The sequence below is a fragment of the Heptranchias perlo genome, chromosome 34, assembly GCF_035084215.1.
Source record: "Heptranchias perlo isolate sHepPer1 chromosome 34, sHepPer1.hap1, whole genome shotgun sequence".
Classification (NCBI taxonomy): domain Eukaryota; kingdom Metazoa; phylum Chordata; class Chondrichthyes; order Hexanchiformes; family Hexanchidae; genus Heptranchias; species Heptranchias perlo.
Window position 1 is genome coordinate 3,593,705 of NC_090358.1, and position 24,340 is coordinate 3,618,044.

Consider the following 24,340-nt stretch of genomic DNA (forward strand, 5'->3'; position numbering starts at 1 on the left):
CTTTCCCAGAAGTTAAGTGTAAACTTTTCTCTCTCTCTCTCTAGAAGCGAACGCCCGGCCCCTCCCTCAGTTAATGGGACAGTACCAACAAACCGCAACTTAACCAAACGTCCTGAGCGAGAGATGAAACTCAGTGTCCCAGGAATCTCGGCCAGCACCCCCACTATTCCAGCTCTTCCCCTTCACTCCTTTCCGGATGTGTGTCTACACTCTTGTCTTTGATGTAAAAGGGATCATAAAACCAAATGGGATCTAAAATGTCATTTCATGATTGCTGCAGGTGTCCTTTTTTATATAAAAAAAAACGTTTGTTCTCGTAAAGTTTTCCTGAGATTCCTGCAAAAGGTCAAAGTGTGCGAGTCAGTCGGTTCGAGAGCCTCACTGGCTGGGACAGGAGTTTTGTTCCAATGTTGGGACTTTTCGGCTTGTGTTTGGGGGCCACACAGTGGAAAATGCGAGAACAGCAGACAATTAGGCAGTGACTGAGGATAAATACCGGCCCGTTTTACACCACAATCGGATAACAGAATGTTACCCACTCCATTTGAGGAGCTGGATGCCTTAATGACACATTGCTTTGTGGCATTTTACCAAGTTTGTAAATAAAAGTTCATAACCATGTCACTGATCCTGCCTGCTAGTAAAAAGTACATAACTTTATTAAGAAAGAACTTGCATTTATATCACGATCTCAGGCCATCCCAAAGTGCTTTTGAAGTGTAGTCACTGCTGTAATGTAGAAAACGCAACAGCAAATGTGCGCACAGCAAGATCCCACAAACAAAAATGAGATAAATGACCAGATAATCTGTTTTTTAGTGTTGGCCACATGGACGAGGTACCGTGCCAGCACCTGTGAAACTATACCCCAGCCTGTTCATTTTCTCCTTCCTTTTAGGCCCCCCTCTCAGCCCCTGTACAACTGACAATTCCCCAACTCACAACACAGGGCAGGAGACTTACTCCCAGGGCAGTGGGAACACTGATCTGTAATTCTGCGCTAAGGCTGTGTACAGCAGTGCCCTTGTTTCTCTCCACTCTCACATTTTCCTTCTAGAGGAAGCACCTGAACATTACTGAAATCTCCCCTGCAACGGGCCCTGGCTACAATGGAAACTTCCTGTAATGACCCATTTTTGAGTCCTCTCTCTGTCCAGTAGATATGTTGAATCTGCAGTCGAGCTTTAGCAAGAGGCAAAAGCACACTTTCTCCTTTCTAGGAAATATACATTTCTTGTCCAATACTTTTCTGTCTCTTTTATTTAAACTGAGTTGCTGATTGAACAGTTGGCTTTGAAACAAAGATTCCAAATTGTTATAATCGCAGGTTGACCCAAGCTGAACGAATCTTGGCAAGCTAGTTATGAGTTTATAAGCACTGTAAAATGTGGAATCGTGAGCATGAGAAATTGTTGGTGGAAAGATTATTTGGGGGGAAAAAAAACAGTGTGAGGTGGCTGACACATAAGGAAAAGATCGATTGCATTGGTTTGCAGGTCAGATGAGGTGATATGAACATAGGAACAGGAGTAGGCCATTCAGCCCCTCGAGCATGTTCCGCCATTCAATTAGATCATAGAATGATAGAATGATACAGCACAGAAAGAGGCCATTCGGCCCATTGTGCCTGTGCCGGGTCTTTGAAAGAGTTATACAATTAGTCCCACTCCCCGCTCTTTCCCCATAACATTGCAATTTTTTTCCCTTCGAGTATTTATCTAAATGCCTTTTGAAAGTTATTATTGAATCTGTTTCCACCGCCCTTTCAGGCAGCGCATTCCAGATCACAACAACTCGCTGCGTTTTCTTTTCCTCATGTTGCCTCTGGTTCTTTTGCCAATCACCTTAAATCTGAGTCCTCTGGTTGCAGCCCCTTCTGGCAGTGGAAACAGTTCCTCCTTATTTACTCTATCAAAACCGTTCATGATTTTGAACACCTCTATCAAATCTCCTTTTAACCATCTCTGCTCGAAAGAGAACAATCCCAGCTTCTCCAATCTCTCCACATAACTGAAGTCCCTCATCCCAGGTACCATTCTAGTAAATCTCTTCTGTACCCTCTCTAAGGACTTGATATCCTGACTAAAGTGCAGTGCCCAGAATTGAACGCAATACTCCAGCTAAGACCTAACCATGACTGATCTGTACCTTAAATCAATCTACCCACTTTGGTTCCATATCCCTTAATACCCTTGCCTAAAAAAAAATCTATCAATCTCAGTTTTGAAATTTTCAATTGACCCCCAGCCTCAGCAGCTTTTATGGGGGAGAGAGTTCCAGATTTCCACTCCCCTTTGTGTGAAGAAGTGCTTCCTGACATCACCCCTGAACGGCCTGGCTCTAATTTTAAGGTTATGCCCCCTGGTTCTGCACTCTCTCCCACCAGATGAAATAGTTTCTCTCTATCTACCCTATCAACTATATAGTGTCTTTTACTTAAAGCATCTCAGGGCACTTTACAAGGAGGTCGAAGGACACCAAGCAGGAAGTGGGAGAAAAGTTAGGGGAGGTGGCCAAAGGTGAGGTTGAAGAGATAGGTTTTGAGGAGGTTTATGGAGGTGGAGAGAGAGGTAACAAGGCAGGGAGATTTAGAAAGAGAAGACAGAGTGGCTAAAGGATGTGTCGTTGACCGTAAAGTAGAAGGCATCAGGGGTGTACCAGGGAGGGAGCTTGAAGTGTTGAGACTCCTGTATGCTGTGGGAGGGAGTGGTCAGCTGCAGGTTTGCATCCATAATTCCACCACACAGCTGAACCATTGTGAGGTATCTGGCAAGCAGCATACCTCAACAATTTGTAACTCTCTATCCATGTCTTAAATGCTTCTTCTGTGCATTTTTTTTCTAGCATCTGTTTTACAGTCCTGGACAGGGAAACAAGGTAAAACTTGTCATCTGATAGGTAATCCTGTTACCTCTTGCCTGCAACCTCTCCCTTTATAGTGTTGATCCCCACCACAATTAATTCTCATCATATATATATATATTAGTCAGTGCTCCTCTGAATACTTTTCTTTTGTCCTGCCTAAGCTCCAAATATATCTACCTCCATACTATTCCTCTTCTCTGCATCCTCGCTGTGTTGAAATTAAGACTCATTGCACCATCTTCTACTCTCACTTGAGGTCGTCATAACTATAGAACTCCTTACCTCCCTAAGTCTTCCCTCTCTCCTACAATTTAGAGGTTATTAAATCCCAATCTTCTACTCACACGATCACTCATTCCTCATTTACTTCAGTCTCTGTTTTACTCTTTCCAACTTGGTGGTGTTTTGCGCTGTGAACCTTAGCCCTTCACCTGGGTTTTTCCAATTTAAAAAAAAGATTGTAGCGCCTCTGCTGGTGGGAGGGTATCATTACAGCATGATACGTTTACATAGGCAGTTTCCATTGTAAAACATAGGAATTTATCATGGCAAAATTGACAGGAGGTTTGTGCAGACATTAGAATATTTTAATATAATACATATGCTAGTAGCAGTTCCAAAAATAGTGATTTGGTTACTGAAGCCCAAAGAGGTTCTCGGTAATTATACCCCCAATTTCTGTTTTTCCATGTAGCCAGCTGAGTGACTTTTGTTGATATAGTTGTTTACGGACCCATACAAGACCTAGACAAGATGGGATCGTTCTCTTTAGAGCAAAGAAGGTTAATGGGAGATTTAATAGAGGTGTTCAAAATATTATTTGATAGAGAAGATAGGGAGAAACTGTTCCACTGGCAGGAGGGTCAGTAACCAGAGGACACAGATTTAAGGTAATTGGCAAAAAATCTTTTACGGAGTGAGTTGTTATGATCTGGAATGCGCTGCCTGAAAGGATGGTGGACGCAGATTCAATAGTAACTTTTAAAAGGGAATTGGATAAATACTTAAAAAGGAAAAATTTGCAGGGCTGTGGGCAAAGAGCAGGGGAGTGGGACTAATTGTATAGCTCTTTCAAAGAGCCGACACAGGCACAATGGGCTGAATGGCCTCCTTCTGTGCTGTATCATTCTATGATTCTAAGATTTGTCATTGTAATAGTAACTAAATATGGAATGTATAATCAGTCTGCTATGGTCAGCCTTTTAGGCTAACAGAGTTTCTGGAAACTGTGTAGGATATAATTACTATGGTACTGAAGTGGCAGATTTGTGCAGAATGTACAAGGCCGGGAAACTTTTCTAAGTTGCTCCCGTTCCATTTTCATTATATCACTGGAAAGATGACAGAAATTCTCTTTAGATGCCTTTAAACGGGGTTTCTGCTGCGCTTCCAGTGAAGCAAGGCCGGCGGAGTGGGAGCAGCTCCGAGGAATTTCCCAGCATATGTGTTTTATTTTCTGGGCAGGGCCATGTTGGCTGTGAAGTCCTAAAGCTCGGATTTTGTTCCTCCCTTAAAGACCATCTGATCTAACTGGGAGAACAAGTGTGTTAAAATAGCACTCGGCTTAATTTTAACAGAAACAAGCTACCAGAGGGAACTAAACCCTAATTCCCTTCAATCTGATCTTCCATGTCACTGCAGACTTTCCCAGGATTACAATTCTCGTTACTATAGATGTCTGTGTTTCCAGAAGACAGATGGACAAAGAAGTAACAATGAGTCATTCATTCAATCCATTGCGTGCGCTATATGTGACTGTCTCACTCGGGATAGTTTACTGCTCGTTCGTGCATCTGTAGTTAAAAGACAGACAAAATATCATCCAGTAAATGTGCCCACATCACATGCTATGATGGCTGTTCTATATTTAAATTGTTCTCATGTATTAAGGCAACTCCATATTGTAATATTAAAAATATGTTTTTAGTTGAATCAGACTTTTTATATATATATTTATATTTTTCAGAACTGAGTATCATATTAAGTAACATAGAAGCATAGAATCTTACAACACAGAAGGAGGCCATTCAGCCCATTGTGCCTGTGCTGGCTCTTTGGAAGAGCTGACCAATTAGTCTCATTCCCCTGCTCTTTTCCCCATATCCAGGCAATTTTCTCCCCTTCAAGTACTTATCCAGTAGTATCCTTTACACTGGCTTGTTGTGTTTCAGTAGCTCTGCTGGTGATTGACTGCCCAACCAGTTGGTTAGTACAATAACACCGGGAGGTCCAACGTGTTGGCTCAGGACCTCAGACTGGGACAGCGTTCTGTCCGATTGGCTCGAATTTAGCACCGACCACAAGGAAGTTGTTAGCATCACTCAGAAGGGCAACTGGACTTTCCTTCCATTACTGCCCAAATTTTCCAGTGATATTGGAGTAGCCAGATTTGGAAATGGGGTGAAATCCACCTCCCCCCTCCTCCCAGAAATGTGTCTGTTTAGCAACAGGCGGCCATTTCATCTTAATATTGGTTTGGGAATATTAGGCCTACATGTGAGTTTCTGTAGCAACTGAGTAAGTGATCCCCATTGTAAATAGGTACCCAGGGTTGCTAGGCGATGGTAAACAATCAGAAGGTCATGGAAAGGACACAGCAATATAAAGGTAGTTCTTAACCATTTTTTTACAACTTTTTTCTTTTCCCAAATATGTTTCCCTACATTACAACAGTGACATTTCAAAAGTACTTCATTGGCTGTAAAGCGCTTTGGGACGTCCTTAGGTCATGAAAGGCGCTATATAAATGCAAGTCTTTCTTTTTTTTTCTATTGGCACTTAGGTTCCCACGATACCTTATTATTTTTTTTCTACCCAGCACCACTCTGGCACCAATGGGCTTCCCAATGGGAATCCCTCCAACTCACATGTCTAGAATAAAAGGAGGATCTACAGAGGAGCGCCAGGCATCTCGGGCTGCACAAGAGATGCTAGGTGCCGATCCATCGGTACCTGAACACCCGTATTCACAGACAGAGAGGAAATGGCCTCACTTTGGCAGATAGTAGTGCTGGTGAAGGCTCTTACAACAACAACTTGCATTTATATAACACCGTTAACAAAGTAAAATGTCCCAAAATATTACGATATGCTAGCAGACTCCCAATATTGTTACTAAGATATGTGACTAACCGTAATGTTGGATGCTTCCTCAGAGACACCCAAATCGTAGGATGTAATGCTTTCAGCGTCACTGCATGAAAGATGGTACATTATGGTGATCAACATCTCCTGTCCGGTCTGGCCTATTCGTGACTCCAGTCCCACACCAGCGTGATTGACTCTTAAATGCCCTCTGAAGTGGCCGAGCAAGCCCCCCAGTTGTATCAAATCACCTTCTCAGGGCAACTATTGATGGGCAATAAATGCCGGCCTTGCCAGCGACACCCACATCCCGAGAATGATTTTTAAAAAAAACTCTGCACTCTGACCTGATTTGATACTTGCTAAAATGTTCCAAATTTCCCCTCCCCTCCCCACGATTAACACCCTCAGCTTTCAGGACCAGAAGAATACGCTGTAAAAAAAAAAGATCCGCTCTATATTAACAGCTGTGTGGAGTGAGTTATGTTGTGACACAGTCAAATGGTTCAGATGGTGTACGCAAAGGACCTGAGCTTTGCTGTCGAATGTTTATGAGGTAATTTGAAGCCACCTGATTATGTTAGAAACTTGTAATTTTCCAACACAGCTGTTATTTTATATACTACACTGTGGCTGCACTAACTTATTTTAATCTTTTAGTATGTGCGTGTTTCCTCTCTCTCTCTCTCTCTCTCGCGGCACACACACACTCGAAGATGGTGCATGTGCAAAGAGCTAAAGAAAGGTCAAAAGGCCATTCAGTACGTCATATTATTCATATGTGAAGTTAGACAGTGTGCTGGTAGTGCATTTGATTAAGCCCAATCCTATTCTTGCCTAGAGTCCACACTCAAACACCTTCCAGCAGAAAGATAATGGTCAGGAGCGGGAGTGCTTGTCCATTTTTGCCCCTCTCTATCCCAGGACTTCTGAGGCAGCTCATCAGAGAACAACAAGAACAACTTGCATTTACATAGCGCCTTTAACGTAGTGAAGACGTCCCACAGCGCTTCACAGGAGCGATTATCAGACAAAATTTGATACTGAGCCACATAAGGAGACATTAGGACAGGTGACCAAAAGCTTGGTCAAAGAGGTAGGTTTTAAGGAGCGACTTAAAGAAGGAGAGAGAGGTAGAGAGGGAATTCCAGAGCTTAGGGCCTAGACAGCTGAAGGCACGGCCACCAATGATGGAGTGAAGGAAATAGGGGATGCACAAGAGGCCAGAATTGGAGGAGTGCAGAGATCTCGGAGGGTTGTAGGGCTGGAATGATAAATCATATATGTTAGAAAGCTTCGACAAAATTACAGGTAGAAAAAAGTATTATTATTCGCCAATTATACTGCACAAAATGCACCTACCCAATTTCAATTTTCTACCTACTGACATTCAATCAAAAATTATTCTCATAGATACAGCCGGCATTACAGTTCCTCACCTACCCTACTATATAACTTAAAAATAAAATTTATCAGATAATTCTCGAAAACGTTGCGCATGTATCTGTAAATTGGCTCTAAAGAGCACATCCTGTGAGGACTCTGCATATACTGGGCTCCGAGTAATCTCTCTCCATGTCTCTCAATCATCAGCAGGCCAATCCCTAACACCTCACGCTCAGACGCCTGATGTAACAGTGCCTCCATGAATATAGACAAAGTACTCACACGTGGGAATCCATCTCCAATGGAAAGAATTATACTTACGGTGGTCAGGCTAATGATGTATGCAGAAAGGGACATATAACTTTCTCCATATAACCTGATACGTGTTGGCATCCATCTCAAATAAATGAACCCCTCACTTTATTTATTTATTTCAGCAGCATTGTCGCCTGGGAACTGGAAGGGAAGAGAAACAAACAGAGGCAAGTTGTGCAAAAATAGAGGGAGAAGGAGAGGGAGACCCTTTAGGGAGTCAGTTTAGGGGGTCAGGGAAAGAGAGAGAGAAGAAAGAGACCCCGCTGAGACCCTGTGGGGGGAAATATGGGAGTTAAGTGAGGGATAGAAGTGATAGTCTACTGTAGGTGGTGCGTCTCATGGTCTCAGGACGTCCCAAAGCACTTTGCAGCCAAAGATGTAATTTTGAAGTGTAGTCGCTGTTGTTGTAGAGAGCCCGTTGAGCCAGAGGGGGAATGGTAGGGACCATGTCAAGAGGGAGGTGTAGGGAAAAGAAAGGGAGAGTGACTGTTTTTGGGGGGGACGGATGACTGGCTCCACAGGGAACAGCATCTATTAGTATCAGAAAATTGAAATATATGCAAATTAATGACAACATTGATTTAAGCTTTATATGTGGCACGCGAGATTCCGTGGTATCTACGTGGCCGACAAAGACACAAAGCTGTAACATCCCTGCAGTAAGGTGTCCTTTCCTCGGGCTGGGATAAGGTATTTTTCATGGCACAATAGAGTGAGCTTTACTCTGAATCTAACCTGGCTAAAATACTCTGTTTCCCCTCAGTACTGCACACATCCCTTACTAAAAATTCACCTTTTTTTTTTCATCCAATTTTCCCTGTTCCTCTACCCTCTCATACTGGGTCACAGTTTAACAAATGTTCACACATGAAGTGCTAGGCTTGAACAAGGTAACAAGAGGCACCCCTGGAATCACAGCCCTGCAGGAAGCCAACGCCTTAAGAAGTAGAAGTGATAAATTTTGGAGAGTGGTTATTATAGAAAATAACAGATGTTCAACAGGCAGTAATTGAATCTCAGGAGTCTAATATCTTTTGTAAATAATGGAATTATTGCCATCGGTTATGATGTTATCAGACCCTCTTGGCCTTCTGACCTCCTCCCATTCTTCTATATATATAATGTCCAACACAGATCCATAATCATACATCTCATTTACCAGTTCACACTGGAATAACACAATCTCACAACTGTAGCAGAGGCTACTAACCCTAATCTTCATTCAGGCTTCTTAACCGTAAACCTGGGCACAGATCTAGCGGACTACAGATTAACTAGAGTTTAGAAGAAACATTTCGCCCACAGAAAGTGAATATGTGGAACGGACTTGCATCAAATACAGTTCAGGCTGAGTTGGTCAATTCCTTAAAAATAATGCTGGATAAGTATCTGGTTGGAAATGGGATGGATATAGTATTACATGGGATTGGTATGGTATTAACTGTGACCAGATTACTACCTTGTAATTTATTACTAAATGTAAACCATCCGAACCCTGTGATTAAATTATGAGGTGGAATCACTCCCAAACGTTCAATCCAACTCTTGAGTGTGTGTTCAGGGTGACGTAGACCTCGGTCAGGAAATATGCAGTTCTACAGATGGCTTATATCAGGCAGAGCTCTACACTTTTATAGCAGTCAGCTGTCAAGGTGGGAATGGGGTCAGAGCCAACAGCATTTTACTTAACAGGCCTCTTAGTTTTGATGGAAGGTAGCGCTCCTGTAGAATGCACACAGAGGGCAATTCCTTTCCCCGCTCCCTAAAAAGGTTCAGGTGCCTCCTTTAACACGAAAGATATTTGTGATTTGCCCTGGTGGAATTGGGTCAGGCAATTGGTCTGTGCCAAAGTAGATGCCACTTGAAACGATTGATAATTCCCAGATATCCATTATTCTATAGGGTAAATTCACCGATCCTGCAAACACAGTGGGGAAGTTACATTCAAATGGATAGTGTATCATAGGAACATAGGTACAGGAGGAGGCCATTCAGCCCCTCGAGCCTGTTCTGTCATTCAGTTAGATCATGACTGATCTGTATCTCAACTCCATTTACCTGCCTTGGTTCCGTGTTCCTTAATAGCCTTGCCTAACAAAAATATAGCAATCTCAGTTTTGATATTTTCAACAGCTTTTAGGAGGAGAGAGTTCCATATTTCCACTACCCTTTGTGTGAAGAAGTGCTTCCTGACATCACCCCTGAACGGCCTACCTCTTATTTTAAGGTTATGCCCCCTTGTTCTGGACTCCCCCCACCAGAGGAAATAATTTCTCTCTATCTAACCAATCAAATCCTTTAATCATCCTAAACACCTCAATTAGATCAGAGACCTTGGTACAGCATTGCAGAGATGATTCTCTGACTCACGCTCCCTTCCAGCATTGTTTCCGGCTGGGAGAGTGAGATCAGTGAATTTATCCTTGCATATTAATTAGATTACTGCTTGTAATCACCCCCAAATTATTGCCATACTTCATGTTGTTTTTGTATCTTTGCTCTCCTCCCTTGGAGAACAGTGCGAAGGATTCACAGGCTGATTCACTATCAGGCCACAATGTGACTTCCATCTTTATGCCAGCCCATAGGGTGCTTAGTCCTATACGGTGAGAATGTTATATGGGCTCCCACAACCCATACCATGTTGGGGGGCGGGGGGCACCCACTCCCACCAGCAACGAGTATCCTGCTGGATGTCAACCCAGAATTCGCCGGGACTGCCTGGAGCGAGGGTTCGAATGCTGCACCTCCTGACTCAGAGTTGGGAATGTTACCACAAAGCCAAAGGCTCACTCGCTGCCATACTTCATGATGTTATTGGATCCTCTTGACTTTCTAACTCTCTCCCATTCTTCTAGACCATAGGAAGACCATAGGAACATAGGAACAGGAGTAGACCATTCAGCTTCTCGTGCCTGCTCCGCCATTTGATAAGACCATGGCTGACCTGTGATCTAACTCCATATCCCTTTGGCCCATATCCCTTAATACCTTTGGTTGCCCAAAAGCTATCTATCTCACATTTAAATTTAGCAATTGAGCTAGTATCAATTGCCGTTTGCGGAAGAGAGTTCCAAACTTTTACCACCCTTTGTGTGTAGAAATGTTTTCTCATCTCACTCCTGAAAGGTCTGGCTCTAATTTTTAGACTGTACCCCCTACTCCTAGAATCCCCAACCAGCGGAAATAGTTTCTCTCTATCCACCCTATCCGTTCCCCTTAATATCTTATAAACTTCGATCAGATCACCCCTTAACCTTCTAAACTCTGGAGAATACAACCCCAATTTGTGTAATCTCGCCTCGTAACTTAACCCTTGAAGCCCGGGTATCATTCTAGTAAACCTACGCTGCACTCCCTCCAAGGCCAATATGTCCTTCCGAAGGTGCGGTGCCCAGAACTGCTCACAGTACTCCAGGTGCGGTCTAACCAGGGTTTTGTATAACTTTAATGTATGGCCAACATATACTGACAGAGACGCATAATAATTTAAATACACTTACCAATTCTCACAAACCCATTCCTGTGGCAGAGGCTATTATATTTAATCGTCCTTCAGGCTTCTTACAATAACATATCTGTTATTCTGTATATCAATCATTTCAAACTCTCAGTTACTTTATATTGGTTTATAAGCAGTAAGAACATAAGTAAGTATGATTTCTATAAAAATTATGAAAACTCTGAGAGTGATTCTAGGCAGTATTAGAATCACAGTGTTCCACTGGTTTAAATATCAGGACATTAATGCAGTTCCACTGCAACTGAATTGCCTGAGGCCCTGTCTTTTTTTTAACAACAACTTGCATTTATAGAGCACCTTTAAAGTAGTAAAACGTCCCAAGGCGCCTCGCAGGAGTGATTATCAGACAAAATTTGACACTGAGCCACATAATGAGATATTAGGACAGGTGACCAAAAACTTGATCAAAGAGATAGGTTTTAAGGAGCGTCTTAAAAGGGGAGAGAGAGATAGAGAGGCGGAGAGGTTTAGGGAGGGAATTCCAGAGCTTAGGGTCCAGGCAGCTAAAGGCATGGCCGCCAATGTTGGGGGCAAAGGAAATTGGGGATGCATAAGAGGCCAGAATTGGAGGAGCGCAAAGATCTCAGAGGGATGTAGGACTGGAGGAGGTCACAGAGATAGGGAGGGGCGAGGCAATGTAGAGATTTGAACATGAGGATGAGAGGGGGGGGGGGAAAAGAGAGAGGAGTTTCTTATGCTCTTGAAAGAGAGAAAAGGTGATCACCAGGCAGGTTAATGAAGGAGAGACTCTCTTGCTGCCTATGGCTTATCCCATAAGTAACACAAATGATTTTTGAAACACTTTTTTCTATTTTTATTCCTTCTCATTTTCTAAAGTCTGCCCCTGCCATCCCCATCCTAGACGAAAAGTAGAGATAAATTCCCAGGTAGGTGTTTTCATTCTCACCTGTCAGTTTATTGTATTACAGGTTCATCTCTTCTCATTCTTATACTGGCTATGGAATTCTTTATGTTTTTCCACTTTTAGTTATTCCTTCATCTCCTTTCAGGTCTCCCATGTAAAAGAAAGAAAGACTTGCATTTCTATAGTGCCTTGATGTCTCAAAGCGCTTTACAGCCAATGAAGTACTTTTGAAGTGTGGCCACTGTTGTAATGTGGAAACGCAGCAGCCAATTTGTGCACAGCAAGGTCCCACAAACAGCAATGTGATAATGACCAGATAATCTGTTTTAGTGAGATTAGTTGAGGGATAAATATTAGCCAAGACACCGGGGAGAACTCCCCTGCTCTTCTTCAAAATGGTGCCATGTGATCTTTTATGTCCATCTGAGAGGGTAGACAAGGCCTCGGTTTAACAACTCATCTGAAAGATGGCACTTCCAACATTGCAGCACTCCCTCAGTTTTGGTACTGGGAGTGTCAGCCTTGGTTTTGTGCTGAAGTCTCTGGAGTGAGACTGTGAACCCATGACCTTCTGACTCAGAGGCGAGTATGCTACCCACTGAGCCACGGCTGAAGACTCAATTCAATGTACAATTCAAAGGTAGAGAAGATAGACGGTCCTTTTGCAAATGCTGCACTCGAGTTGGCCCCATGTGCAAGATTGCTGCTTTGACTCCACTGAGATTGTGGTACAGGTGACTGAGGAGCTCTGTATTGGAATAGAGATGGGAGGAGATGGTTAAAGGAAAAGTCCTTACTTGTCTGTTTCCAAAATGGCTCCCATTAAAGATGTATTGTTAAATTTGTTTTTGTGAAGTGGTACAATTAATTAAGTGAAACAATGGACTTACCCAGTAAACTTCTTAAATCAAGGAGCTAAGAAGAGAGGTTAAGGACATTGACTCTGTTCTCACTAGAAGTAGAAGAATAAAGAGTGGGGATATGCACCAAATATTTTTACAATATGAAGCAAATTAGTGGGTTGAATTGGAAAAAATCTTTGTGCTGGACCAGAAGAGAAATAGGGGATTTAGTTACTCACTAAGAAGATCATAAGTTTAAAGGCAATATATTGAATCATAGAATCATAGAGTATTACAGAACAGGAACAGACCATTGGGGTCATTAAGTTTTACTCCAGTTGACCTACCTAGTCTTTTATTATTATCATTCTTCGGGATGCGGGCGTGACTGGCGAGGCCAGCATTTATTGCCCTTGAGATCTTAAACCACTGCAGTCCGTGTGGTGAAGGTACTCCCACAATGATGTTAGGTAGGGAGTTCCGGGAGTTTGACCCAACGACAATGAGGAAACGGCCGTATATGTCCAAATAAGGATATGTGTATAATTCCACCCTCCTACTCAATCACATATGTTTTAATAGTCCTTTTTTCTTCAAGTAAATATCTAACTCCCTTTCAAAGTACTTATGGACCCTGTTTCAACAAATAGTTTGTGGCAGTAACTTCCACCTTCTAACAATCCTTTGTGTAAATACATTTTTGTAACCTACCCTTTAATTTTTTTTGTGGTACTTATCTTAAAATTGATGTAAAGAACGTAGGCTCTTTCTCGACCCTAGGCTGAGCTTTCTCCTTACATCTGATCTGTTATCAAGGCCACTTTCTTTCATGTCCGTAATATTACCCATCTCTACCCTACCTCTCCACATCTGTTGTGAAAACTGTACCCATTACTCTATCATCTTGAGGTAGGACTTCTCCAACTCTCTGCTTATTGGCATCCCTGCTTGCATCCATCTACAAATCACCTGGAATACATGGACCCCATTCTCACTGGCTCTAGGGCCTACATCCCAATCACCCCATCTTTGCCAAGCTCCAGTGTCTCCCTATGTCCCAGAGAAATAACTTTAAGATTCTCATTCTTACCTTCAAATTCCTCTATGCTTCATCTCTCCCTATCTCTTTGATGTACTCCAGCTGCCTGTCCCTAAAACACTCTCTCTGCTCCTCCAACAATGGCCTACTTCTCCCTCTCCAGTCCCACTGCCCCACCATTGGCGAGGACACTCCGGAATGCCCTCCTTTAGCTTTTCCATTATGTCACCACCACAGTTCTCTTCAAAATCCTGCTAAAGACTATTCTTGTCAACTCTACTTTCTTCTCCGGCTCTCCAGTCGCACAGCCTTCCCCATCTCCATCTCCTTGTTTCATGTTTACTTTATTTTCCTGTAATACGTTCTGAGACATAGGAATATAGGGCCACAGGAACATAGGAATTGCTGGACGAAAAAAGACCAAGGTCCATCTAGTTCGCCTTCTACCATCCTGGTAGGCACATGATACAATGATACTGGAGTTTTTGACTAATCATAGTAATCAATCTCGATCGATGAGTCTACAACAGACCCAGACATGAGGCAAGGAAAACCCCCAGTGGTGGAGAGCTTTGGGAACCAGAGATCCAAAGTCACCTATTCTTTCCACGTCTGCTAAACTTATCATATCTCATGTCTTAAATCTCTTTATTTGTGAGGCGCTGTGGGCATGTCAGTTTTTAAAAAAAGTTTTGGGACTTACTTTTTTTACAATGTCAGAAGTAGTTGAAACTTTCTCAAGCCCCTACAGTGAACATCTCACAATCCCTTTCTCCAAACCATACATTAGTCCACAAGAGGTACTTCAAAGTTGAAATTGAATTGTGATTAAACTGAAAATGATTCCCGTAGGTAGGAACACACTATCAATGTCGATATTTCAGCCCTCCTCTGTTCGAGGAGGATGTTCAGATAAACTCTTGGTTCATCAGCTGTTGTTGTTTTCCCGAACATTCCTTTTTGCTTCCTATTTCATTTATTCCTGCAGGGTGGCGTTAGCTGCGGCTCAACTCATTTTCAATCCCTTAGGATAGGAAAAATACTTGATTAATGGTAAACCTATATCCTAAAGGAGAATTGGAACCTTATTATTGGAATTTTATATAATAATAGTCCACTGATGGAATAATCTACTCTTCTACAAAGAGAAACCTCATCTCCTAACCCGAGAGTCTTAAAGGAAATGCAAAATAATTTTAAACACATCTTCATGATGTTTACTTATTACAACTCAACGTTAACCAGTTTTAATCATCACTTTTATTACCCTAATATTATTTTTTCTCGCGGTGTCTCTGTGCTCCACGATATTTATATATTTTTTCAGTTTGAAAGATCTCCTGTTACTCGTGCTTCAATGTTCCTTTAATTTTGCTGGAATGCCCGATGCAAACAAACACTGAGCTCCGGGATGCCTTAGGCTGTACACTGCAGCCTTTTCATGTCTCACCTTACCTCGTCCCACCGCAGCGAACACTCAGAGGTTAAAATGCACAATTAGAAAAAAAGAAATCACCTCCACCCCATCAGTGTTCATTCATAAAAGGAATTCACATACAGAAGTAAAACCACTCTGACTTTTTTTTCAAACAGGTGAAATGTATTTTATTTAGCTAAAAAGGGAATTTCCTCTATAAAACTTGCATTCTAGACAGGTTAGGTAATTTATGGCAACTGGGTATGATAATGGCTGTGATGTGGCGGGTGTGGGGATGGAGAGGGAGGTCCTGCTGGGATTCAGGACAATGCCCGAGGCGAGGATCTGTGCGGACATGTGTCACACGTGTGGCACTGTTAGACACTGCAGTGGGACTAATATCAGGCGGTTCCATCCTTAAACACATCAATCCCGTTTCATGCACTCACCTCCGGTACCAGCCGTGATGTACTTCAATATTTATTAACCAGCCTGCAATACTAGAGACTGTTAATACGAGCCAATCTACTGTACAATTCTATGTGAAAATAAATGCATTGGATGCATAAAAATCGTGTGTGTGTGTGTGTGTTGGGAGGGAGGTTGTGGTATTTGAGCGAGGTGGAGGGGAAATGAGTAAGATGCTTTATTCTTGCCTCCCTGACCAAAGGCACCTTCTGTTTCAGCACCTTGGACAGCGGGCTGTGCGCACGCGCGAAAGAGCAAAGTGGCGACCCCGCCCCTCCAGGGCCAAGTCCTTTGATTGACGTGTCCAGGGACCATTCGATGCACGGAGGCGGCCGAGGGAACGGCCAATGGGAGACTGGAAGGGGCGGGTCGCCCGGGGTTTCGTTGATTCGATGGCCCTCGTTGTCTTCAGAGCCGAAAACTGGGAGCCGGCGTGAGGTGGGTCTCGGACCCTGGGCACGTCCTGGAGTGCAGAAAGAGCAAATCACCTTCAATCTTGCAAAATCTGTTTTATGTCTACTGAGTTAAGAAAATATATATATATATTTATATTTACAGGTGGAGTGGGTGAGCTGGTGAACTTTCCCACCGGTGGGATGATCTCAGAAGTAAGTCTGGTGCCAGTGGATGCACCTGAAGCCAGCAAGTTACTGGAGAAGATGGATGATTCCGTGCTGAATGCTACCACAAGGACTCATAACTCAACCTTGATGCGGGGACCGCAGAACTACAATTTGTATGACATTGACATCCAGGGTGATGGTTCCCCAGCGTTGAGAATCATCATCTCCATCACCTACTCCATAGTTTGCGCCGTCGGTCTGGTTGGCAACGTGTTGGTCTTTTTTCTGATGAAAGTGAAGCAAGGGCGCAAGAAATCCACCATCAACTTCTTCATCCTCAACTTAGCCGTGACCGACTTCCAGTTCGTCCTTACCTTGCCCTTCTGGGCGGTGGACACGGCTCTGGATTTCAGCTGGCCGTTCGGGGACGCCATGTGCAAGATCATCCTGTCAGTGACCGTGATGAACATGTACGCCAGTGTCTTCTTCTTGACCGCAATGGGCATCGCCCGTTACTGGTCGGTGGCTTCGGCTCTCAAGGCCAGAAGAAGCCAAGTGTCCTGCTCGGTCAAATGGGTCAGTTTGCTTCTCTGGGTGGCGGCTAGTCTCGCAACGCTGCCCACCGCCGTCTTCTCCACCGCTAGCACATTCGCAGGCGAGAAACTGTGCCTGCTTAATTTCCCGGACGATGGTCAGTATTGGCTCGCCCTCTACCACATCCAGAAGATCGTGCTCGCTTTTGTTCTGCCCATGATCATCCTTTCAATCTGTTACTTACTCCTTGTCAGATTCATTGGACAGCAAAACATCAGCAGCAACAACCCGAAGCGAAAGTCCAGAGTAACCAAGTCTATCACCATCGTGATGCTGTCTTTCTTTCTCTGCTGGCTTCCCAATCACGTTATAACATTTTGGGGCGTTTTGGTCAAATTTAACGCCGTTCCTTGGGACAAAACCTACTACACCTTGCACGCCTATGTTTTCCCAGTCACTGTATGCTTGGCACACACAAACAGTTGCCTGAATCCAGTGTTGTACTGTTTGATGAGGAGAGAGTTCAGGAAATCCATGAGGGAATTCTTCTGGAAGATTTCTTCTCCTGCCATGACACACACGTGTGCGATCCGACCCTTCTCTGGCACTTTAAAACAGGAACGCGATGGCACCCAGGTCGGAATCCCTCTGAACATTATTGAGAGCGAGCACTGCAGGCTAGCCTCTGTGTACAACAGTAGGTGTGAAAATATACAACCCCATTGCACTAAACAGTTAAAACCCAATTAAACTATTGTGTTATGTGCCCTCTTATCCTGATCATCAGGTGGGGGGAGTTAATACAATAAACTACTATTGGACAAAACGGATAAGGAATAAACGTGCTCCCGGATAATAACAAACTTGGGTTCAGTTCTGTGATTTCTCATTGTCCAACACTCTACTTGATTTCAGATCAGATGCACGAGTCCCGTGTGCGTTCAGGCCGATATTGGTCTCATTCTTAACATGGTTCGTGTCTCTTGCACAATTGAAGACCGTCGTTTTCAGTTTCCGTGGAATGATTTAGAGATGAGGTTTTGTTTTTTTTTAAATGTATTTTTTTAGACAAACGCGAGCATTCTTCAATCCCGGACAGGTGAATAATCACATCCTTTATTTTGCGATTTAAATGCACGGGGTGGGAGACGACCGCCGTCGGTCAGAAGTATTTACATTAAATCGCACGAACCTGTTGCTCTCGGTGCCAGCTGTTTATCGCCAATTTTGCAGCGGGTGAATTTTATTGCGATATAAGCACTTCCGTGTATGAACTTCATCGATTTTTTTCCATCCCTACGGCAACCTATGAATAATAGTTTCTATGTTAAGCAACCGATACAAAAACCGTAACAAAAATTAAAAAAGTGCCAAGGAAGCAACTGTTAAAACAAAAACTGAGCCATCCCCACTGCACTTACACTGGAGAGTTTTTGAAATTGATGGACTATTTAAGGAATTGTTTGTTATGTCACTGTCCGTTGTGTATTTCCGTTCATTTACCTTCGACAATTGTTTTCGATGTGTGTGTGTGTGTTTATTAAACTGTGCGTTATAATAAATGTACATCATATAAATTGATGGCTGACCTTTCATATGAAATTTGCCAAAGGGAACGATTACGGCAATACCCTTTTAATATTTGATAAAAGAATAAAGTGGAGCAAGTGAGATTTCTGTGGGGAGAAGAGAATCCATTTAAAGAACAATTAAGACTCCCAGCGTTTTCGCTATGGTGTGAATATTGAGTCTGTAAAATCCAAGGTATTAAATTTCCAATATCCAATTTGTGAGCCAGGGTTCTCGCCCGCCGGGTTTCTTTGATCCTTCCCATAATACGTTAATAGATTTTTTTCCCCTATAAACCTTTTCATTAAGAAAGTTTGCAGAGAAATATATTTTTTCTGATTGGCAGTTCTTCGTGTGCGAGGTAATTGATTTTCTAAACAAGGCAAAACTACAATTCTGGGTGGTTTTGTGAGTCAGGCAGTTGAGAGTCCTCTTGCGGCGGAACTCCGAACAACTGATATTTCCCGTTCCATTTCCAGCACACCAACGCTTAAAGCTCACTCATCCGGGGTGATTAACACATCCTAATATTACAAATTGTGCATTATTTTACTCGGAAAAGTAAAAAACCCTCCATATCTTTAAATGAGTTTGCAAGGGGTCTCGTTCTTTCGGACAACTTGCATAGATTTAACTCAACGTTAATAGCGACGCAGGTTAATAAGGCCATAAAAATACCACAAAAGCACTGAGGGTTCATTTCTAGAGGGAATAGAGTTGAAAAGCAGAGACGTTATGTTAAACTTGTATCGAACCTTGGTTAGACCACACTTGGAGTATTGTGAACAGTTCTGGTCTCCATATTATAAAAAGGACATGGAAGCACAGATAAGGTGTAAAGAAGATTTACAAAGATGATGCCAGAGCTGAGAAAGATTGAACAGGCTGGGGCTCTTTTCTCTAGAAAAGGGAAGGCTGAGGGGTGACTTATTAGAGGCCTTTAAAATTATTAAAGGGTTTGATAGGGTAGATGGACATAGAGAAAATGGATCCACTTTTGGACGAGTCCTAAACGAGGAGTCATAAATATAAGATAGTCACTAATAAATCCAATAAGGAATTCAGGAGAAACTTCTTTACCCAGAGAGTGGAGAGAATGTGGAACTCGCTACCACAAGGAGTAGTTGAGGCGAATAACATAGATGCATTTAAGGGGAAGCTAGATAAACACATGAGAGAGAAAGGAATAGAAGGATATGCTGATCGGGTGAGATGAAGTAGGGTGAGAGGAGGCTCGTGTGGAGCATAAACACCAGCATGGACCAGTTGGGCCGAATGGCCTGTTTCTGTGTTGTAAATGAAGAAAGACATTTCTTTGCACCGTGTGAACAAACATATATTGGTTTGTCTTATGAATGTAAAACACGTTTAGTGGCACTGACATGGACAGTATTAAATGTATGATCACCAGTGTTGAGTATTAATAAACAAGTGCCATCATTGTAATAACAATGTGTATTTTCTATTGCTTTGTTACATAAGAACATAAGAAATAGGAGCAGGAGTAGGCCATACGGCCCCTCAAGCCTACACCGCCATTCAATCAGATCATGACTGATCTTCAACTGCACTTTCCTGCCCGATCCCCAAATCCCTAGAGTCCAAAAATCTATCTATCTATCTCAGCCTTGAATATACTCAATGACTCAGCATCCACAGCTCTCTGGGGTAGAGAATTCCAAAGATTCACAACTCCTCACAGCTTACTTTCCCATCTAGCTCCGTATCATCAGCAAACTTGGATACATTACACTCGGCCCCTTCATCCAAGTCATTAATATAGATTGTAAATAGCTAAGGCCCAAGCACCAATCCTTGCGATACCCCATTAGTTACAGCCTGCCGACCTGAAAATGACCCGTTTAGCCCTATTCTCTGTTTTCTGTCCGTTAACCAATCCTCTATCCATGCTAATATATTACCCCCAACCCCATGAGCCCTTATCTTGCGTAACAATCTTTTATGTGGTACCTCATCGAATGTCTTTTGAAAATCCAAATATACTACATCCACTTGTTCCCCTTTATCTACCCTGCAAGTTACTTCCTCAAAAAACTCTAATAAATTTGTCAAACACGATTTCCCTTACATAAAACCACGTTGACTCTGCTTAATCATATTATGATTTTCTAAGTGCCCTGTTACCACTTCCTTAATAACAGATTCCAGCATTTTCCCGATGACGGATGTCAGGCTAACTGGCCTGTAGTTCCCTGTTTTCTCTCTCCCTCCTTTCTTGAATAGCGGAGTTACATTTGCTACCTTCCATTCCGCTGGGACTGTTCTAGAATCTAGGGAATTTTGGAAGATCATAACCAATGCATCCACTATGTCTGCAGCCACCTCTTTTAGAACCCTCGGATGTAGGCCATCAGGTCCAGGGGATTTATTGGTTTTTAGTCCCATTAGTTTCTCAAGTACTTTCTCTACTGATAATAATTACTTTAAGTTCCTCACTCTCATTAGACCCTTGATTCCTCACTATTTCTGGTATGCTTTTTGTATTTGCCTGGGGGTTTATCCCCTTCAAGCACTGGGACGACTGCTGGTATCACCCCCATTATTAACTGGACCCATTAGTAATAACATTATTACTAATCATTTTAGTACCTCCCCCCCCCCCCACCCCGCGCAGGCGCAGCTTCCGCCTCGCGCACCCCGAGTAATTGTTACATCGAACTGTTACATTTGGAGTCACGTGAGCTGCCAGCTGTGCAGGAGCAGGAAGTGGGAGAGCGGGAAACTCCGCTCGGACTTTACCTTAATCCAAAGTTAAAAATGTGGAAAAGTTTTATTATTTTTCCATTCCTCTCCCTTCGCCTCCCGGAGCAACGCAAGTGGAGGAAAGAAATTCGCAGAAAACAACCCAGAAAACACATGCGACCAACCAGGCAAACACACTTCATGAAGCCTCTGAAAGATCGCGCTGTTCATCAGCCCGGCTAGCTCAGTCGGTAGAGCATGGGACTCTTAATCCCAGGGTCGTGGGTTCGAGCCCCACGTTGGGCGTTCCTTTTTTAAAATTTTTTTTATTGCTTTATATTTTTTAATGTATAAGTAATTAGAAAATGATTTCTTACCCTGTGCATTTTTCCATTCATTAAAGTTTAGGACAGTTACAACTGTGATTTTTTAAAAAAAACTTCTGCCAAATCTCATGCAGAGAGTTCTGACCAAGAAATATTTATACCTGAATGTTAACCTATCTTTTCACAGATGCTGAATGACCTGCTGTGTATTTCTAACATTTTGTTTTTGCAGTTTTTTTTTCTTTTTAATTCTCATGCACTGACTGTTGTTTTCTAACGATTGGTTGCAAATAATCAGTTTAATAGTAAATTCATTTTTTTGAGTGTGTGTGAATTTATGCTTAGTAAACCAGAATATTACTTCAAATTAAAACTGCGAGAGTATAACAAGGGGACGCAGGTTCAAACCAGTAAAAGGCAATTTTAGAACTGATATCAAGAAATTCTTCTTCACACAAAGAGTGATCAATATGTGGAATAAACTTCCTAGTAGAGGTGACAACCCTGGAATCATTTAAGAACAAAATATGATGCTGCAATGGAGGAACTTTAGGATTTTTCTAGATGGATAAATTAAAATGGGTCGAATGGCCTACCTTATCCTTAATTATCATGGAATCATACAGCACAGAAGGAGGCCATTTGGCCCATCGTGCCTGTGCCGGCTCTTTGAACAAGCTATCCAATTAGTTCAACTCCCCTGCTCTTTCCCCGTAGCCCTGCAATTTTTTTCCCCTTCAAGTAATTATCCAATTCCCTTTTGAAGGTTACTATTGAATCTGTTTCCACCGCCCTTTCAGGCCGTGCACTCCAATTATCTTGCGATTTTATCAAGATGAGAGAGGTTATTTCTGGGGAATGGAACATGTTCTGTACCGGTGTCAGCATCAAGCATTATCCCAGGTTAAGGTATAGCCAGTTAGATGCAGCGTAAAGGGTTGATATTAGTGAATGCACACTGCTGGCAGGCAGGGTGCCCACTGATGCTATAGATTCATAAAAGTGGCCTTTAAAGCTCTCTGAAGTAAGACTAACTGTCCTATAATTTCCTATCTTATTCTGGTTGTGTGTATTACATCAGAATCAGATCGGGCTTGGGTGTGATGGTCCACAGTTTGAATAATTAACAAGTATGGTTACCAGTAAAGTGTCACTGACATTTTTCTGCACTCTCCCTGCATGGCAGTTTATTACCGATAGAAAATTAATCCATTTGATGCAACGTAAACATAATAATGCAAGTGAAATTACTTCTGGGTGGCAGCTGTGGTCTAGTATCATTCTCAGCTCAGAGTCAGAAGGTTGTGGGTTCAAGCTGCATTCCAGGACTTAGCATATAAATCTAGGCTGACACTTCAGTGCAGTCCTGAGGGAGTGCTGCATTTCCAGAGGTGCCTTCTTTCAGGTGAGATTAAATAGTGGGCCCATCTAAGTAGATGTAAAATCTCCCATAGCACTACTTAAATAAGAGCTTGATGGACCAGCTACTCTTTTCCTGTCTGTCATGTCGTATGTTGATATGAAAATGGCTATTCTTCATGTGTGAGCTTGGCTGTTTCGCTGTGTAAGGCATCACAGGCAACTCTGATATTCTCCTCACTGGGCGTGCACACACCCACACCTTCCAGTAGGAGGTCGCTGCATACCAAGCAGGAGCTGAAAAAAAAAAACCCTGACTGATTTTCCTTTCCCACATTGCCTGTCCCAGGGTCTAATAAATCCCACTGATGGAGAGCCTGCAGAAAGAACTACAACCCCCAGGGTGCACTTGGCCGCGAAAGCATGCGCAGTGCGATGCGCGAAACCGCGTACGTCACGACGTTTCCTCCCCCCCCCCCCCCGCCGTGTGTGTGCGTGTTACGTCGCTCCGAAGACCCTTCACCGGGCGGCGTCGTGTTGCTCGGCGGTTGTGCGTAACCTGGTGGCGGGACGAGACCCGGGCCGCGATTATGGTTCGGAGAGAGAGGAGGTGGACAGGCAGTCGGATTTAGCACGAAGAAACGGTTTGACTTGATGGCTCCGAAACCGGACCCTAGACCCAAATTTCAGGAAGGTGAGGCCCGCCGGGTCTGAGGGGGAGGGGGGAAAAAAATGGCGCAGTGCCTCCCTCCCCGCCCCCTACTGCGCATGCGCTTAGTGCAGCCTTTCTGGGCCAGAGGGGCTTGGAGGCGAGTCAATGGAGATTTGCACCTTTATGTGAGCACATTGCAGTCTTTCCCTAGTATTACTAGCATTTTTTTAATTAAAAAAAATTCATACGGAATATTTTAATCTTGGTTCCTCCACCAGCTTGTGTGTGTGTGTGTGTGGTTTTTTTTTTATTCCTCGCAAGAAATGCCATGCACCAAGGCAAAACACATTCCTGCTAAAATGGAGAAAACTGCTCCAAATGTTTTCTGCTGCATTCGGGTCTGCGATGTAGGATTGCAAACAATTTTTTTATTTATTTTTGATTTGAAATGGTAACCGAACAACTTTGCGACCAGTTGCTCTGCCTGCAGATTGTTCTGCGTTTGAATTCAGATTTTTGTTATCTGGAGTGTGCATTGCAAGTGTGCATTTCAGGTCTGCGGTGCACTCACAAATCGCTGAAAGTGGCTGGTGCTCCAGTGTATGGTGGGTCTGTCTTCCCTGATGTGTATTTAGGAAGTAAAGAAGTTCGCCTGGTTAAACATGCTTTGTATAGCATTTTTTTTTAGCTATATCTACTAAAATAATCCCAGTTTTTTTGCAGCAAATGAGAATGGCAGAATTTGCATGTTTCCACCTTTTGAACACTCTTCATCCCTGGGTTCCCACTGGTTGGAAAGCTAGAATTCTGGGAGTACCTAATATTTAGTG

The 24,340-nt window shown here is 43.0% G+C and overlaps 2 protein-coding genes and 1 non-coding gene across 4 annotated transcripts in view; all 3 read left to right on the forward strand.

Annotated features, from left to right (window-relative positions):
- The first annotated feature begins 16,400 nt into the window (after window positions 1-16,400).
- Window positions 16,401-17,651, forward strand: rxfp3.3a3 (relaxin family peptide receptor 3.3a3). Its single transcript, XM_067971129.1, has one exon. It carries the CDS (start codon window positions 16,401-16,403, stop codon window positions 17,649-17,651), a length of 1,251 nt encoding a protein of 416 aa, XP_067827230.1.
- Window positions 17,652-21,406: 3,755 nt separating this feature from the next.
- trnak-cuu (transfer RNA lysine (anticodon CUU)) lies at window positions 21,407-21,479 on the forward strand. The gene has a single exon. It is a non-coding gene; the product is annotated as a tRNA-Lys (tRNA).
- Window positions 21,480-23,355: 1,876 nt separating this feature from the next.
- morf4l1 (mortality factor 4 like 1) overlaps window positions 23,356-24,340 on the forward strand; it is a 47,187-nt gene continuing 46,202 nt past the window's right edge. For both annotated transcript variants that reach the window (XM_067971299.1, XM_067971300.1), the window contains exon 1: window positions 23,356-23,552. Coding sequence is in view for 1 of the 2 variants with exons in the window: in XM_067971300.1 (XP_067827401.1) it covers window positions 23,513-23,552 (40 nt within the window). In the remaining variant the exon portion in view is untranslated. The remainder of the gene's footprint in view (window positions 23,553-24,340) is intronic.